The following is a 17,560-nucleotide window of genomic DNA, read 5'->3' on the forward strand; positions in this document are numbered from 1 at the left end:
ACCAACTATTTGAAAATATGTATTTATTATAATAGACTAGATTTAATTTTTGATGATATCTTTTAAAAAAAAATTTGATCAATTTTTCCAAACAAAATAAATAAAAATTAAAAATTTTAATCAATAGATAAATTTATGTATTATTTATAATAAATATCACATAATATTTATTTTTTATATTTAAAATAGTGTATATTTTAAGTACCTAATACATATGTCACCAAAAATTTAAAATCATTCAATATGTAAAATCATTTTGACTTGGGCATAAAACAAATAATAGAGGTAACTGCAATTCAGACCCCCTATTATTTATCGATCTATTAAAATAGGTTAGATTTACTTTTTGATGATATTTTTTTTAAACAAAATTTAGTATATTTTAATATGTAACTTTCTATTTCCTAAAATAATAAATAATTTTTTTTAATAGTTGGTCAAAAATTAGTCAATCTGATTTTTCAAAAAGCAAAAAGGACATGTACATTGAGACGGAGGAGTTTTTTAACGGAAGGTAACGGAATTCAACGGAGGGGGTGCGTATCGTTCTTGAAATGTAAAGATAGGTGGTGGATTTGGGTTTCCAAAAGTACGGGTACAATATCGTTTTTGAACGTAAGTTAGGGGGTCCGAATTGCAATTATATATATAGTGACTTAATTACGGAGTGCACTGAGTTAACGGAAGTTAACGGCAGGGGGTGCATCTCGGTTTTGAGAAGTAAAGATAAGAGGTGCGAGTTGAGATTTTTAAAGTATAGGTACTCTATCGTTTTTGAACGATACTTAGGGGGTGCGATATGCAATTACCTCTATCATTTATAAAAAATGTGCGAAACTCATTATATAATATTTTCAGAGAATTTCGATTAACGATAAAGTGATATTTTTGATACAAATTACATTGACTGAGTGACTCATTTTTGTGATATTTTTTCCTTTATGAGAAGATATATATTGAATAGTTTTTATATTTGAAATATGTAATATATTTAATTGTGTTACCGTAAACCATTACAATCGGTAAAAAATAGTACTAAGTTTTTTATTTGTTGTTATAGTGAAGACGTGACGAGTGTTGTACTCACAAAAACCAAATCACAGCTACTTATGTGAGTCTAAATTTTTAGTTCGATATAAATATTTTATGTATACAGACATATGTCGTCGTTGTTTATTTTACAGTACAATTTTCATAGTTTTCATATCAACAAGCTGATTTTTGCAACCCTTCTTTGCGAGAAAGGAGTAAACATGATCTTGACAGCGAATGGTACCAACACCATCGAATATACAGAAAAATAGGGAGAGAATAACCATAAAAAAGAAGTTCACGTAGAATTTAAAGGATGGTAAGAGCTGTGTTTACAAGATTCCAATAAATAGAGTGATAAAACTTTCTACATAATCACTTTAAATCGACCAAAAAAAAAGAAGTTCAAGTAGAATTTAAAGGACGGTAAGAGCTGTGTTTACAAGATTCCGGTAAATAGAGTAATAAAACTCTCTACATAATCACTTTAAATCGACCAAAAATGTGTAAATAACTGTCATCCAACCACTAATTTCATAATGTATGGGGGTTTCAAGAGTCCTTGCGAAGCTAGAACCATGAACCTCAGACTTCTTCGTGAACCCGACCTCTAGTCTTTAAGTTAATCATCAATTTTTCGTTATTATCCTCAAATCAGTAATAAGATCCTCTATTTGTTAAAAAACAATTGAATAACAGATTACAAGAAAACACACTCTTTAATCACAACTAGTAATTTCTGAATAATATGAACAAATAAAATACAGTTTATTGTTGTTTTTCATCTATCTGCCAAACTACTAAAGGTGAATACAAACAGCTGCTTCCAAGAAATCAGCTACAAAATACATATAAACGAAGAAGGGACAAGAATTGAATTGCTCTTGTTCATCACATTCCCATTCCTCTTATCACCTCAACAAGGGACTTGAAGCTTGCTGCTCTATTTGTCCAACACGATAACCAAGTACATAACACTAACAACCTCCAATGTCTTCCAACTATTAGCCTAATAAATTTCTTAACTTTACAAGGATTATGACACTACAAAGATGTGTTGTTACCGACTATGTAAAAATAGCAACAAATAGCATTTGGCGACAATGCTGTAAAAATCAACCCGAATATATGTAATGAAAAGCACCCGCTACCTTTTTATCTGAATTGGACCAAGAGAGCAGCACTTGCGGCAAATAGCAGTCAACAACTTTTACATTATTGTACAATTGCACTTGGACTCCAGCTTAGGAGGTGCTTTCATGCTCTTGGCATCATTATCATACGCTCCAACAATGCGGTTTGTGGATACGTCAATATTTTCATCGTTACTGCTGTTGCTAGGAGGCTTTGTGTCACTTTCATCTCGCCTTGGCTTTGCTTTTTTTCTTTCAGGGTTCGCTTTTCCCAATATAGTAACAGTCGGGCGAGATCCTTCCACTGGAGCAGGGTTTTCCTTTTCTATTGCTATGGTTGCAGCATTATAGGCCATATCATGAACAATAGAGCTGCAGAAAAGTATTGCATCTGTTGCTTCTTCCAGAGTCAAGCTTCTGGCTTTGGATCCACCTTTACCCACCACCATCACCGTTGATTCCTCTGTAATAAGCATTTTATTCAAGAACCCAATATACATCATACAGTTACAGATTTACTTTGCGCAGGCTAAAAGATGTAAACGTGCACACAGACTCCACATGTATTATTAAATACAAAAAAAAGTTCAGACAAACAAACCAAATACAACATGATTGCTACAATAGCTTAAAATAAGGTAATGAATTGACAATATAATAGGATTGGCCCAATACTCATACTTATCACCTTCCATCCCTCTTACAAATGCTTCAGTACTTACTATGGACAACAGGATCCTGTCAAATATTTAACACAACTTTCTTTATTCATTTGACACTTTATTTCCTAAAATAACTTTTAAAATGGCAAATTGATTAGATTACAATCATAACAACTCCTATTTCTCATACCTAGTTTCTTGATTCTTTTCATCTTTAACCAGGAGTATGACTCAGTTTAAGATAGGTAACAAGTTGGTGCTAGGTACAATTTCTTTACCCTTCGAAACGAGTTTTGCATAGGAAATCTTGTGTCCAATTTTAGGCAATGATTGGGGGGAGTTCCTTGTGTCACAACAGTCGAGATATAGAGCGAATTCAAAAAAATGTGGAGAACCTCACAATATTGTCAATCTAGTTTTAGAGAATCTTTTTCGTCCCTGGCTGGGATGTTTGCACATGCATAATCATTCTTCTTTATACCATTTAAATATTTACAAAATCAATAAGGATGTATGTACCAAGCAAACAATGTTCCTGACATTAAACATCCAGAAAATCCTAAAATATAGTATAAGGATGTACGTACCAAGGGTGCGATGTTCGTCACTTGAAATGTCAGGTTCTGCAGCCAAAGTAATATCTTTATCAGATGTGGTAGTATTGTGAGGATCCAGTATTTCATTCATGCTGCTTCTTGAACTTGTGGAGACAGTATCAGAAGGTATCTCCGGAGTACCTTGATGCACATTCTCAGTTTCTATTTCAGAAATTTTATCAAAAGAACTTTGAGAATTAAATTTAGGACCTTCAACCATGTCAACGGAAGAACTTGGCACTGTCTCTTCCCCCACAACAGAAGACTCCAAGGAATTGGTTGATGCTTCTACAACCACAACATTTTTCAAATTATTGGTCAAGTCTTCAACATTCTCATATGAAGAAGACTCTTCAGAGTTTGAAAATGAAGTCAACGTACTAAGCTGATGCTTGTTTAGTATATTGGTCGATGATTCTGAGGGAGACGGATCCATTGTTTTACACTTATAGGTACTCTCACCATCAGTGCGCACATCATCTTCTTCCATATTTTCTGAAGAAAGTAAATGTTCCTCAGCATCAGCAAGTGTTGCAACTGCATCATTTCTTACTTGGGAAAGAGATACATCAGGACTTTGTTCAAGCATGCCTGGTGCAAAACTTGAAGTTTGCAATGCAGGATTTGAAGCAGCGGACAAAGATGAGCCAGTTCGCTGGTGTTTAGTGTTCATGTCATGCCTGTAATTTTCGAGGTCAGATTGTTTCCCACTTAGCTGCCTCTGAACACGAGCCTCTGTTTGTCTATACAAACCCAAGTCAACCGAAGATGATGCAGACAAACTGCCATGCCCATAAGAGCTTCTCAAGCTATATGCACTATCTCTTACATAAGATGAATCGTCATAAGAATTACTACTGGCGGTAAAAGACCTGCTTTGGAGAAATGCACCTCTGCCACTACTTGATCTGTTCAGCAGAACAGAGATGCCTGCACCTCCTGAAGCATTAACAGGTGGATAGTCATGAGATCTTTTCATTTGCTGATCACCAGTCCCACCATCAGGTACACAATAGCTAGTTGTAGGTTGACCTACTACTCGAGGGTTAGGATGCCTCTGATCGCTTTCTTCCGCAACGTTCCCTGAAACAGAATCCGTAGACAGGAAATCCCAAATTGGCTCACTGTAGGAACCCGTGTTTTCCTTACTAGTATTTTCATGTTGGCTGGTTCCTGATTCAGCTATGTTAGTCACTGCAGCAGACACAGGTACCACTACAGAAGGATCCGTTATGCCAAATGAACCCGACTCTTCCAAAATCCTTGAGTTCGCCACAGGAAAGTTTCCAGCAGTGATTGGGGCTGTCACAACATTGCTGATAGTCAAGTACTCATTCGACCTGCAGTCATGACAAACCTTAAATTCCGCATCTGTCAAATCAGTGTCATAATACATATTCCCACAGCTCTGACAAAGTAGCATGTCTTCAGGACCGTCATGATCCAAAGCAGCATCAGAAGTTCCAGAAGCCGCAACAGTTGCCATACCAGAAAAATGGTTTCCGTGATTTTCATAGATTTCATGGCTACCACCTAAGTCAGCATGCTGAGAACTACTAGATCCATCTTGGGTTTCATGCATGATACTTTCGTTTACTGCACCAGCCTTGTCAGAGTCATAAAACTCATCCTTAGTATACACAAGAGGAGCCTCAAGGCTCTCCATAAACGCACTAGTTACATCGTCCTGATTTTGTTCACTTCCTTCAGTATCGTGTTCTGCACCTGTGACCTGATCAGAACTTGCGTTGCTGCTAGTTATCGAATTCCCAGATGTAATTGCATGCTGTGCGGGACTTGTTTTCCCAGCATACAAGGTTGAACTGGGAACACTAGATAACAGTGGCCTGAACATATTTTGTGGACTTTTCCGGTGATCCCACAAATATAATGATAACATTAGTCTTTATGCGTGACACATATACTTCTATCAAAAACACGCAAGGAAAATGTAGTATTTGAATAATAACAGTGTATCATCTTGATCTTGTATTTTTTCACGCATATAGAGTGCACCTATAGCTTAATAATCCTCAGCTTATCTTTACAGTGAAGACTAGTTAGTGAATACAATATTGCCTAGTTCAAAAAGTGACAGGAACATGATCCTATTGAACCACCATCATTATATAACATATTTACTAATTCAGGCTGTTTTGCAAATGAATAATAGTTGAAATTTACCAAAGAAAATTATTGGATTCAACTGCACACACATTCAAAGAATGCTCAAAATCCAACTACAAATTCAGTTTTATAGAAGCCCACTAATTTTAAAACATAGCTGTAGTCACATAATATTACGTAGAACTCAGTATTTCTCCATGCATCTCAGTAAGATCCGTGTAAGGTTTGGATTTTGACAATCAACAAGTTATGCTATAGGCATAATAGATTTGGATGATATACTTTTATCTAGCCCAAACACAGTAATATGTGCATTGGGCAAACCTCAGATGTTAAAAAAAAACAAGGCGTGTGTTAAATAGCAATGTTTTATAGATAGTGTCTTTCTAGTAGGTTTATTGTTATAATCATCACTTCAAACCAGGTAACTAGGTTATATAGGATATTCTAATGCCATAATGGTGTGTGCTCTATTTTTCAGAGTACGAGACTATATTTTAACATCAACAGCTTTATTGGTTTCTGAACAAAATTCTAAATGTAAAATCTTACTCCAAAAGACAAAACCCTAATAGCGTTCTAATCCAAGTGATGGAGGAAGCAAGCAAGAATCTACAAAGACGAATCGACTGATTTATGATTGTAAACTTTATTGTGTTCATACGGGACTAAAGTTTTTTTTTGGCAATTGTGGGAATTCAGGAAAGTATCATTAATTTCAAATCTCTATTATTATTTGGCAGTTCTAGCATACATAAGTTGTCTTGCTTTTCAAGATAGGTTAAATTAAACATTCAATAAAAGTATGTCAACAACGCATACACAAACAGTTCAATATACATTATACATTAATTATCCAATAGTAAGAATATCCAACTATTTTTGGATCATGAGACATTAATTTTTTTCCTTTGCGCGGTTGAGAAACCCTGTGAACAGTTGTACTTTTATGTTGTGTTTGGTTGGGGTGAATGGAATGAAATGGAATGGAATGAGTAAAAAATAAAAGAAAATAATAGAGTGTAGGAGGGAGGATTTTGAAAAAAACGAGTGAGTGCAAATTTTGTGTGATAAAATTTGGGTAGAAAATAGGTATGACAAGGAATGGAGCATTTCTTCCCAAAATGAAGAGTTTAAGCTTTAGTTAAGGGTGATAAGAATGGAATGGTGGAAGGAATGAAATTATTATACATTCAACTAAATTATAGTTCAAATTTCATTCCATTCCCTCCACTTTGATTCACCCCAACCAAACACAACATTAGGTTTTGCAGTTACGTCAGGCAGGTTCTATCTTTTCATTGTTTTGTTCCATAATTTTGTCATTTTATGTTCTAGTTTACGTCACACATGTAAGTTAGTAAACCTTGACATTTAACAGATATATACAAAGGTAGAAAATGATGACCACATACGTAACTCCAGTGTAGGGCAACAAAGTTTTTCATTGTATTTAAATAATTCAAAATTATATCATCTTCTGGTTCCAATATTCGTTAACAAAAAATCACTTAAAAGAACAGCAACACATGTTAAAGTGCCAAGTCAAATTACATGAACTGTTAAAACAATTGAATTAATATTTATCAAACAAACTGCAACATACCATTTGTCGAAGTGCCAAGTCGAAGGATCTTTTTGGAGCAGAATTAGAGGCAACTGTTCTAAAAGGTTTCTTGGAAAAAGCAGGAGCTCTATTATTTGGAGAGGAACTCATCCTCCTTGTCGACGATTGCTCTGAGCTACCTACTGGAATGGATACTAGAGAATCTGCATCATCATCACCAGAGGCGCAATCGAACCTTAACCTTTACTTGGAGAGCTAAATCGATCTCGATCATGACTATGTGATGAACCAATACTTGTGGCTGTAGTTGGAGACCTTGATTTAGAAGGAAACTCTCTACCATTTCTGGATGCTGGTGAAGATCCCCGCACATACGATGCTGGTCGATCAGCCAGGGAAGTAGGAAGATTTGGAGGTGCCTCGGAGGGAAACCCAGGAATGTTGGACTGCCAAGCCCTTACTTTTGGTGAAGCCGAGTTTCCTCTATTTGACTTTACGGGAGATATACCCCTAATACCAGAAGATGCCACAATATTACTGATAGAACTTGTACTCACCCTTCTAGGAGTTGGTGGGTGTTGAGGGTTTTCCAGGTGGGGGAGATGGTCTACGCAAAGGACTGTAAACTAGGGTTTGGACTTGAATGAGGTGCTGATGACGTCCTGCCTCTTGCTTGAACAACACTACTGCTAGACTTAGGAGATGGGCTGAGGCGATTTGGACTTGCACTACCTCTACTGCTGTTTTCCATCTGTTGTCACATACCCATTTTAGTGTTGTATTGTAGCAAATAATAAAAAGACATTAATACAAGTGTCAAATAGCTATTGATATTATAAGGAAACTGCCAATAAATGTCCAGCCTGCAAGAGTGAAATATATTATACCGTCGAAGATCTTGAGAAGATTAAGTGGAGGTACCTCGTCATCTAGACAAGTGAAGAGCGGAGTGTCCGGAGGAGTAAATAACCTACAAGCGCACCACACTTATGATTAGTAAGCAAAATGTATACGTATTAGAAAAGAGAGAAATGCAACAATAGTGACAAGACGATCATCAGTCATTGTTGCGTGAAAGTTTATTACAATTGCCAAAGTAAATACCAATAGCATCACAAGCCAATTCTTGTCCATTCACATCATATACTTGTCCGTGCAATGTCTTATTTAATGGCCATATAGCACAAAGGTACTAGTCAATTCTTCCCATCAAATATATGAAAAATCTAATTTGATAATTAAGTGTCACTTGATGATACGTGGTATAAATATGGCATTTTCTCTTTGCTCATCCGCAAGCTTCCATTTTCTCTTTGCTCAGATGAGGATATATGTATTTTTAATTCTTTTAATTTTTATACAAAATATTAAATATCTGGAATCAGTTTTCTATTATTTAGTTAATAAAAATGATTAAATATGTGTTTTGAAAATAAACAATCCATCTTCATTGTCACGTGGAATGAAATGTTTCACAATTAATAATTAGACAATTAGATCTCTACAAATTAATAATTATAAATCTATATTACTTGTTGATTTGTCAATATACACACTATTTTTATTATACCAAGAATGATACATTTTATTAGTTGATCAATTTTTTTAATTAATAAAAAGGATCACCGGAGACTCAATTAGCCTTAAATGATGGATATTAGGCACTGTGCGTATGGACCCATGGAATTTTTTATCGATTCCACAATGAGTTTAATTGTCACATTTTAGTCATAGAAAAGTATGTCTGATATTAAATTTTGATTTCAAGAAATTAAAGTAAACAAACATCTCTTACTTTAAATTTATCAATAATTGAGTTTCCGAGTGGAAGCATGCGCAGGGTAAGTAGACCAACATATTTTAATAAAATTTATAGGAAAACAAAACAGAGCATCTTAATAATCCAAAAAGTAAGGTAATAAAATAAAAAGAAATAATTAGTGGAAAGTGTATTGGTTGGGCTTGGGTTCATTTTCGATGTACATGCGGAAAAGGCAAAAAGGTGATATGATTGACACATACATATGTGTGATTGTACTTAAAAAGTTAAAATCACAGCTGCTTTGACACTGACTACCGATCCACTTGGCTGGGCCTAGCTCCTCAATGCCCATGACTTTCAGTTCTTTAGGCTTTACATTCAAACCAGTTGGGCCGGCCCATTTATCCGGTATTAACCATTAATCTTTATATGTTATTCATAGACTGGGATTTAAACAAACAAACAGCTTCAGCTAGCGCATCAAGTTGTTAAAGTTTAACATATCTAGCTCATGGAATTCCACTTGTAACTTAGAGCCCGTGCTTAAAGTCGAAAATGGCTTAAATCCCGAACAACAGGCTCTTAGCATTTTGTTGACTCTCTGCTTATAGCAGGTTCCGATACAGGCTACTTGACTCAGCATTGCGAACAAAAGGATTGTAGTCTATCCATTTCTTGCATCGGAACACTTACTGGATACAAAAAATCTGACATGCCTGCTAAAGGTAGTACGACTTCTTGCCTCTGCTATTTTATATATCTTATAAAGTACTAGAGGATTTCTGTTTGCAGAAGGTGTGCTGCTAATGTTACAATTCCTAGCTGCGACTTCTTTGAGAGTGCAGCCACTGTTGGCAAATTACGGATTACAAATACATGAATAAAATTCTATGAACATATCAACAAAATTAAGGTGATTTAGATAGCGAGTACAAGTAGTATTGCATAATCCATATTATAAAGCTGTAGATTTACGAGGGCTAAACTATAAGCAAACCATTCATGGAACAAAATAAGGGAAAGAATAACTCATCTGTCACTTCCTCCTGTTTTTACACCAAGAAGATAGGGTACCTTGTATCGGCTTTTCTTTCTTCCATACCTATATGCGGATTACAGAAGCAGTTGCTGAGTCAGGGCTTCCGTGGTAGTTAAGCTCCACAAAGAAACCCCCTCCTTCACCTCTTGCTAGTCTTCCTGGATTAACACATAGACATTTCTTTTGCGCCTCTCCTTCGCCTCCCACAGACACTACCTGAACACAGGTTAGATGTTTAGTATAATAAATGTAATCCAATCTAGAAAGTTTATGTATGAAAGTGAGAACAAAAGGCTTTTACAAAAAGCAGCATTTGCTTTAGCGAGTTGAAAAAGTTTCAAGAAATAATAAGTTTAATGCAAATTAGTAGCCAAACTTTATCCATTTTTTCATTTTTGGTGGTCAAATTTGTAATAGGGTGGCCATATATTGTTTTGATTCATCAAAAACGTGGCCAAGAGCCACTTTTTTAAGAAAAAAAGATTAGTTTTTTTCACAGAAAAGTGGCCCTCAGCTATTTCTTTGAAGCATAACAACAATGTCTGGCCACCAATTTGTAACATTGAAATTCTGACCACTAAAATGCAAAAACGGATAAACTTCGGCCACCACTCCGCATTTAACTCATTAATAAGGGATCCACTCTTACCTTCACAAAATGAGTCAAGTCTGAAGGGAGGATGAGAATATCTGGAATGGAAGAGATTTCAAGAGCTTCTGGAGCAAGTGAAAAATCCAGGGGAATGCCTTCTGCTGGTGGATACAGAGGATAGAAACTGTTCCGGGAAAGTGTAAGAGATTAAAACCAATCATGTCAGCTGAACCTATTTGATAACAACCAAAAGAAAATCCTGAACAAATGTGAATATTTTATACATGCCTGCGTTGACACAAAATATGGTTTGCAAGTGTAGACATCCGATGCTTTGATCCACCAGCAGCATTTCGTGAGATCTCCTCTCCGCTAAGCTGCTTAATTATATCAACAGTGCAGCAAGCTACCTTGACCTGATATGTTAAACATTGATATATTTAACTTTCTTAGTGCTTCCTCTTTCTATATCTTAAAAATTAAACGCATACTACATACATTAAACACCTCAAACAAAAATCATTTTATGAAGGCCCATATGACACAATTTGGAAGCTACACAAACAAATGGTAGCAAAGCAATTACCACGAAGTATATATTTGCAAATTGAATGAATCATACAAATATACATGTGTGTGTGTGTGTGTGTGTGTGTATTCAAGTAATGCAACCAGATCTAAAATTTTGAACTAGTATATTTCTATGTATTGCAGATAAAAGATACTTTCTACTATCTTTTGTATGATGCCATCAGGTTAGCAAAAAATTGAAGTCCAACTCAGCAAAGAAACATTAGAGCATCTCCAAGAGGCTCCCTATATGAGCTCTTAAATAGAAAAACAAACAGTAATAGAGCTCCGAGAGACTTTTAGAAGCTCTTCTTATAATCTTAAGAGCCTCTCCTCTCTCCTCTCTTTTAGAGCATCTCCAAAAGGCTCTTAACTCACAATTTTAAAATTATTATAAAAAATTAGCTCTTAGTAGTTTAATGTGTGTCCATCTCCAACAATACTCTTCACATTCACTCTTTACTAATTTTTTTTATTATTGAACATATTGTGCATTCGTTGGAGTACAAAAATAAAGTAGTGAGATAGAGAATATATCATATAATATTAGTTAAGAGTGTGTAAGAGCCCTTTATAAGAGAGGAGAGAGAAGATGCTCTTATTTAAAGAGCCACTAAGAATCTCTTGGAGCAACTTCCTTTCACTTTCTCTTCAAATATCAAGTTAAGAGCCAATATAGAAAGGCTCTTGGAGTTAGGAGCCTCCACATGGCTCTTAACTCATTTTTATTTAGAAATTTCATTCCCTTCTATTTATCCACCACTTTTCCCGCTCTTTTAGTTCACATATTAATAAAGTATAAATTAGAGAATGAGTATAAAGAGTACTGTTGGAGTTGACACTCTTAAAAATGTACTAACTTGCTAGGAGCTATATATTTCATATTAAATTTAAGAGCCGACTTGAAGACTCTTAGAGATGCTCTTAGTAGATCTCCAAAAGTATGTAACTAAGTTCTATATGACAAATTGAAGATATTTACTGTAGTTGCATCTTGATGTCACTGGTAGAGACTACACAAAGGAAAGGTCAAAATAAGAAAGACTATGGTGTTTACAGGTAAATAGGTGTTTACCTCATTAGCAGAAAAAGTTCCAGGATTTGTGATGCTGGTTATCTGGTTAAAAACATGTGATATCAGTAAGTTATCTGGCTAACTAACAAAAATATTAGGAAGAGAATTAGGACAGAGATGACTCATAGGACCTCTGATATAGATAAAATATTATATGTACCTGATCTTTAAGGTCAGGCGGATGTATACTGAAAGGAGGCTGCAGAACCGAAATATAAAGTGTGAGCATTGCTATTGAGTACAAACTACTAATGCTCTATTGCTAATGGACAGCATTCATATTATTTAATAACTTGAGCCAACTAAATATGTAAGTATATACACAGACCAGCAGTAATTACCTGAGGAAAAACGAAATCATGACTAGCATCACGTATGGATGGCACTAGAATCACCCTTGCTGCTGAACCCATATACTCCACATGATCTTGAATCTGGGAAGCAAAAGACAGCAATCGTTTACAATATACGCAAATTAACAAGGTAAAAAAATAGAGCAGCAAAAAGCTGAGGTAATTTATACCCTTTTAAGAATCTCATGATGAAAAAGTTCATCAAAGGTCTGATTTACAGTTCCTTTCTTGATCTCTGGATGTTCCGAATCAATAAAGGGTCCAAGCTGCCAAAAATCTGAATTTAGATACTGCTTTACTATCATAATAAAGCCAGAATGAGTTGAAGAAGATTATATTATAAGAGCTGTTAAGCTAATACCAGTATAAGCAACTGAGGCTGCTTTCTCCGTGCATATGCAAGTAATTCAGTTAGAGGCTCAAACATCAAGTTATCAGTTGTGGTAAAAGGGCCTCCTGCAATTAACTGTTCAACACATTCCATCAATGAAAAATGGTCTCACATGTTGGAGGTGATATGCAGTTTTAGTTTTTGTTTTAACTAAATTGAGGGAGGATGATGCCGTGAGCATATTATATTGTAAGACCATACTTGAAGCGGCAACAAGATGATAAAATTAGATAAAATGACAATTAGTTACTGTGGTTTAGTGAAGTTAACTAAAATTAAAATTAGAAGAGATGTATATGTAGCAGAAGAAAATTGGTTCTAAACTACTCCCTCCGTTTCTATCTACTTCTCTCGTTTGATATGTCGGGACTGTTCATAACATGAGTGATAGATTACTAATTTACGTCTAATCTATAAGATTAAATGTATTCATGAGTGATCTTGTTGGACTCGTATTTACGAGTACTTTAACACGATGAAGTTTTATATTTAATACTAATACGAAATTAAAGATATTAACAATCAAAAGTGTGTGTTGGCAAGCGTGGTAAAGGAAAACAGGAAAAGTATTATGGGACGGAGGGAGTATGAAAAAGCAAAACATTGACTGCTACAGTTGCTACTTATGATCATACTCCTCAAACATACAAGCGCACCTACTCTGATTTATGGTTATGGCACAATAGTTTTTTCTGTCCATACAGGCCCCTCGCACAAATAATCAAGAATTTAGAACAAATAATTAGGATGTACACTAAAAGTGATTTGGTAACACAATTGCTTATGTTAAGGTGCCTTTCTATTTAACCATATTTTAAGATGGATTAATGTCCAAATGATATCTTCTGTAATGCGAGACCTGAAATAGGAAACCTGACAGGTGAAACATTAGAGTATATATATATATATATTATGTTTGTAGTTTGTAGGTCCCTGCTTATCGGTTTATGGGGAAAGGACAAACGAAATTTAGCCAATCAATGGAAGCCAGGGAGTTGAAGAATCCAATAAATTACCGAAGAAATATGTTCTGTGGATGTATAAATGGTTACTTATTATATGACATGTATCCATCTTCACATCTATATATGATTAAAACTTGCCTACATAACAAAAGAATTTGTGTACATCAGAATTGGTTGTTCTACACTTGTTGAGAAATATACAAATCATGCAAAGTGAGATTTTTTTACTCAACGGATTTGTGGAGAATCAAGTTTGAGGTGTATATTGCTAAATCTATTGTGCCATCAACAATTGTGTTGTATGACGATACAAAGTACTCGGTGTATCCTTAAATATTTACACTTTTATGTAGCTCAGGCCCAAATGAGAGTTCTGAACCAATTTTCTTCTATTATAAAGACTGTCTCCTATTCTCCTCTAGCTGTAAAGACTTAAAAGTAATATTCAAAGTCAACCAAACAACATGCAGATAACACTATGGTAAAACAGTAACAAGTTGAAATGAAGAGAAGTCCACATATTTAAATTATTATGATACAAATAACAAAATAACCCACCGCTGATATTTCTGACTGCGCATGAGATAGATCAGTTTGAATTAAGTCCTTATCAAGAGCTTGCTTCTTTGAAGGTTGAGAGTTCTCATCATTGGAATCTAGTAAAGGAACATGGTCGATGATTTCTGATGCAATCAAACAGTGTCCGCTTGGATTGTCCCCTTTAATGCCTATAACCTGCAGCAAAGTAACATCTGGAATAATATTTCCTAAAAATTATGATTATCCAATGAAAAAATAAAATCTAATCCACATGTTTTTGATTTGGTCACTTGCCTGGCCAGGAAAGATAGAAAACTGACTCAGCTTTTGCAGGTCAAGACGGACACGTTGCCCCCCAGAGTGCTCAACACTGTCAGAAAGTTGGCAGATGTGGATATTTACCAAATATGTCAACAACATAATAAACATGGAGGATTACATATCCTAACCTAGAGCAACAATCAGTAGTCTGGCTATACTCCTATCAGAATTGACTTTTGTGAAAAAATTTAGGAATGATGATTCTTGGAATTGATTTTAAATCAATTCATAAAGGTAGCAAGTAAACCTGATGTCTACATTACTTTAACAAATATTAAAAGCTCCAGCGACCTAGCGGCACAAAAGTTTAAGGTCACATGATGTATTTTATCTTCGAATGTCAAAACTGTTAAACATGGTGTTTTGATCCTTAAAATGTTCCTTTTATCCCTGAGCTCAGTCCAGAAATAATAAAAGAGGTTGGGGATATTACATTCCAGGGATTGAAGTCACTAATCTTAGCATGTAAGTTCTGTACCTGCTTTGTAGCAATAGGGGCTTCTCTTTTAGACGACCTTCTTCCTCACAACATACCATACCAATAGCAAACAAACTTTTCTGAAAGATAGATAGGAAAAAGAATATAATGCTCTCAAATGGAACTTTAGTCAGAGTGTTCCTAGTTGATTTTGGTAATATACAATATGATAAGACTGCTGCATATTAGAACCTGACAAAAGTATTCTCAAATATGAAGAAAATGGATAAGTTGTAGTAATATGACCTTAAAGCATAAACTTAAGATGCCTGATGTACTGGCAGTGATTACAAAAACTACCAAATACATGGATATATTACCTGTGAAGCAACAGTTGGGTCAACTGGTTCCTCGTAGATTCCAGAAGCAACAAAAGCTTTTGCATGCTTCATGATTCTATTTTCAAGAAAATTAAACTGAATAGCCAGAAATGAAGTTAGTATTGTACACATGAGAAGTTTGACGCTCATTTAGTCAATTAACGAAGATACCTTATCTTCAATTCTGTCATACATAAATCGAGAACTTGTTTCAGGCTTGGAGTGATGAGTTTGCAACGAACACCTTTTCCTGGGTTGCACTCTTTTTATGATGTCATCCTCAGAATTATTGTCATGCTGTTCTTCCTTTATAGAATCTGTATTGGGCAGGTCACTGATGGTGGATTGGACGACAAATTTGTTCTTTCGTTGCCCAAAAGGTGTCACCAGATCGGCAGGTTTTCCAGAGGGAAGTATGCTCCCATTGGTTTTGTGTGCTGAATCGAGAGGACCTAGATAACTCATGTCATATTTTTCTGTTGGAGTCCCAGGGACCACTTCATCTATATCTTCTGCTTTATCACTCAATATCCTAAATATATAATTTCAGTATTTGAATTGTTCATGTAATTTGTAACATACAATTAATTGCGAAATAACAAGTCAAACTATGAACAAATTTCTACAAATTATCTTCGTGGTACACCTATCATTGCAGACATGTTGTTCCATGTATTAGGGAAAAACATAATTTGAACATTTGGGACAAAGTGGATAAATAACTAAGGGTTCTCTGTTTCAGCTTCTCACTTGCAAAAACCATAAAGTAAATTAAAGCAGATAAGTAGACCATACATACATCAAAATCTGTATGTTATACTCACATCTTGACATCATTAGAGTACAAATGCAATCCAGGCTCCTTCTTGATGATAGCCTCTTTCTGTTCATTCTGCAGTTGCTGCAAAAATGCATCCATATGTGCATTTTGCACAGTCAGTTCCAGCTGCCTGTCAAAAAATTGAGATCAAATTTCTTATCAGTTTCTGCAAAGCATCTAAAACAAAAAATGAAGAATTAATTTGACGCAATTCATTCCATGTTCCACCCCTTCTTCCAGTATTTCCAACACCCTATATAACACATTCAAAAAACCATTATGCTTCCCCAAATATTTCTCCTTTCTGCCAAAAGTGTTCCCATTTCATTCTAATCAGGTCAAATTTTACGAAATCCCTGAAACCCCGTATCAGTCACACACACAGGGAGAGAGAGAGAGAGAGAGAGAGAGAGAGAGAGAGAGAGAGAGAGAGAGAGTACAACTGATTGTTGAATTGAGAAAACAAAGCAGTTGAAAAAAAAAAAAAAGAGGAGTTGTGATGAAATTACCTATTAAGTGAATAAACATCCCAGCTAGAAACAAGATCACAAGGACTCAGATTGTAATTTATACAAAAAGCAAGACCTGCACCCCCCAAAAATGTCAGATTCATAACAAATCAAAATACACACACATGTAATAAAAAGAACTCACATTTTTGAAGTATCTCTTCTTCATTGTCAAATGTGAAACCACTCTTCTTGAACTCCGATTTGATTTGTTCTTCCATTAGAGCTTTCTCGATCCTAGGGTTTCGTTTGAGTTACAGAGGATGTCTGCAATTGAGTTTGTGTTTTTTTAAGGTGAATTACAAAATGGCGGGAACACTTTCTCATATCCCTCCGTTTTAATGTACAGTATCTAGATGAATATTGGGCTCGGTTTTGAAAACTCTTTTGGTCTCGGGTCATTTCAGTATATGTTAGCCCAAGCCTCAAGGTGTGGCATTAGAATGATTGACAATTGGATATCATCTCTTTTTCCTTTTTGATTTGTCATTTTAATTATTTTTCTCAATCTATGAGCATAATTATGCTGAGTGAGAGTGTGATGCCGGACAGAATAGGGTGGACTATAATACACCAACACATTTTACAAATAAAAAAAAGGAAAAGACAACAACTTTACAATAAAAAAAAACTATTTTCTTTTTTCTTTCTATTCTTGAAGTAGCCGTCTCTGTAATCTGAGGGGCTTCCACCGGCTTTTACCGGTGG

The 17,560-nt window shown here is 35.2% G+C and overlaps 2 protein-coding genes across 4 annotated transcripts; both read right to left on the reverse strand.

The window, feature by feature from the left end:
- Positions 1–1,732: 1,732 nt before the first annotated feature.
- On the reverse strand, positions 1,733–8,499 carry LOC108219391 (uncharacterized). 3 transcript variants are annotated; one of them, XM_064092620.1, is made up of 4 exons: positions 8,039–8,499; positions 7,157–7,868; positions 3,415–5,288; positions 1,733–2,628 (listed from the first exon to the last, which is right to left on the reverse strand). In XM_064092620.1, the coding sequence occupies exons 3-4, from the start codon at positions 5,276–5,278 to the stop codon at positions 2,243–2,245; spliced, it is 2,250 nt and encodes a 749-aa protein (XP_063948690.1). In that variant the 5' UTR covers positions 5,279–5,288; positions 7,157–7,868; positions 8,039–8,499; the 3' UTR covers positions 1,733–2,242. The 3 variants fall into 3 exon arrangements, with proteins under 3 accessions (XP_063948690.1, XP_063948691.1, XP_017248304.2); XM_064092621.1 differs by having other exon boundaries at positions 8,005–8,499; XM_017392815.2 differs by lacking the exons at positions 7,157–7,868; positions 8,039–8,499 and having other exon boundaries at positions 3,415–7,128.
- Positions 8,500–8,594: 95 nt separating this feature from the next.
- Positions 8,595–17,153, reverse strand: LOC108219392 (uncharacterized). The gene is made up of 16 exons (XM_017392816.2): positions 16,998–17,153; positions 16,853–16,928; positions 16,348–16,473; positions 15,695–16,055; positions 15,524–15,619; positions 15,204–15,283; positions 14,699–14,774; positions 14,423–14,599; positions 12,870–12,974; positions 12,679–12,774; positions 12,497–12,589; positions 12,316–12,354; positions 12,156–12,197; positions 10,799–10,926; positions 10,568–10,694; positions 8,595–10,134 (listed from the first exon to the last, which is right to left on the reverse strand). Exons 1-16 carry the CDS (start codon positions 17,071–17,073, stop codon positions 9,982–9,984), a joined length of 1,851 nt encoding a protein of 616 aa, XP_017248305.2. The 5' UTR covers positions 17,074–17,153; the 3' UTR covers positions 8,595–9,981.
- Positions 17,154–17,560: the final 407 nt, after the last annotated feature.

Source organism: Daucus carota, chromosome 4 (assembly GCF_001625215.2).
Source record: "Daucus carota subsp. sativus chromosome 4, DH1 v3.0, whole genome shotgun sequence".
Taxonomy (NCBI): domain Eukaryota; kingdom Viridiplantae; phylum Streptophyta; class Magnoliopsida; order Apiales; family Apiaceae; genus Daucus; species Daucus carota.

Bases quoted from the DNA above. Each gene is read 5' to 3' on its own strand.
- LOC108219391 (XM_017392815.2), bottom strand. From the start codon at position 5,323: ATGTTATCATTATATTTGTGGGATCACCGGAAAAGTCCACAAAATATG. The intron at 2,629-3,414 runs GTACGTACATCC...TGCTTATTACAG, and splicing joins TGACGAACATCGCACCCTTG to AGGAATCAACGGTGATGGTG.
- LOC108219392 (XM_017392816.2), bottom strand. From the start codon at position 17,073: ATGGAAGAACAAATCAAATCGGAGTTCAAGAAGAGTGGTTTCACATTT. The intron at 16,474-16,852 runs GTAATTTCATCA...ATTTTTTGACAG, and splicing joins GATGTTTATTCACTTAATAG to GCAGCTGGAACTGACTGTGC. The intron at 14,600-14,698 runs GCAAGTGACCAA...ACTTTGCTGCAG, and splicing joins TTTCTATCTTTCCTGGCCAG to GTTATAGGCATTAAAGGGGA.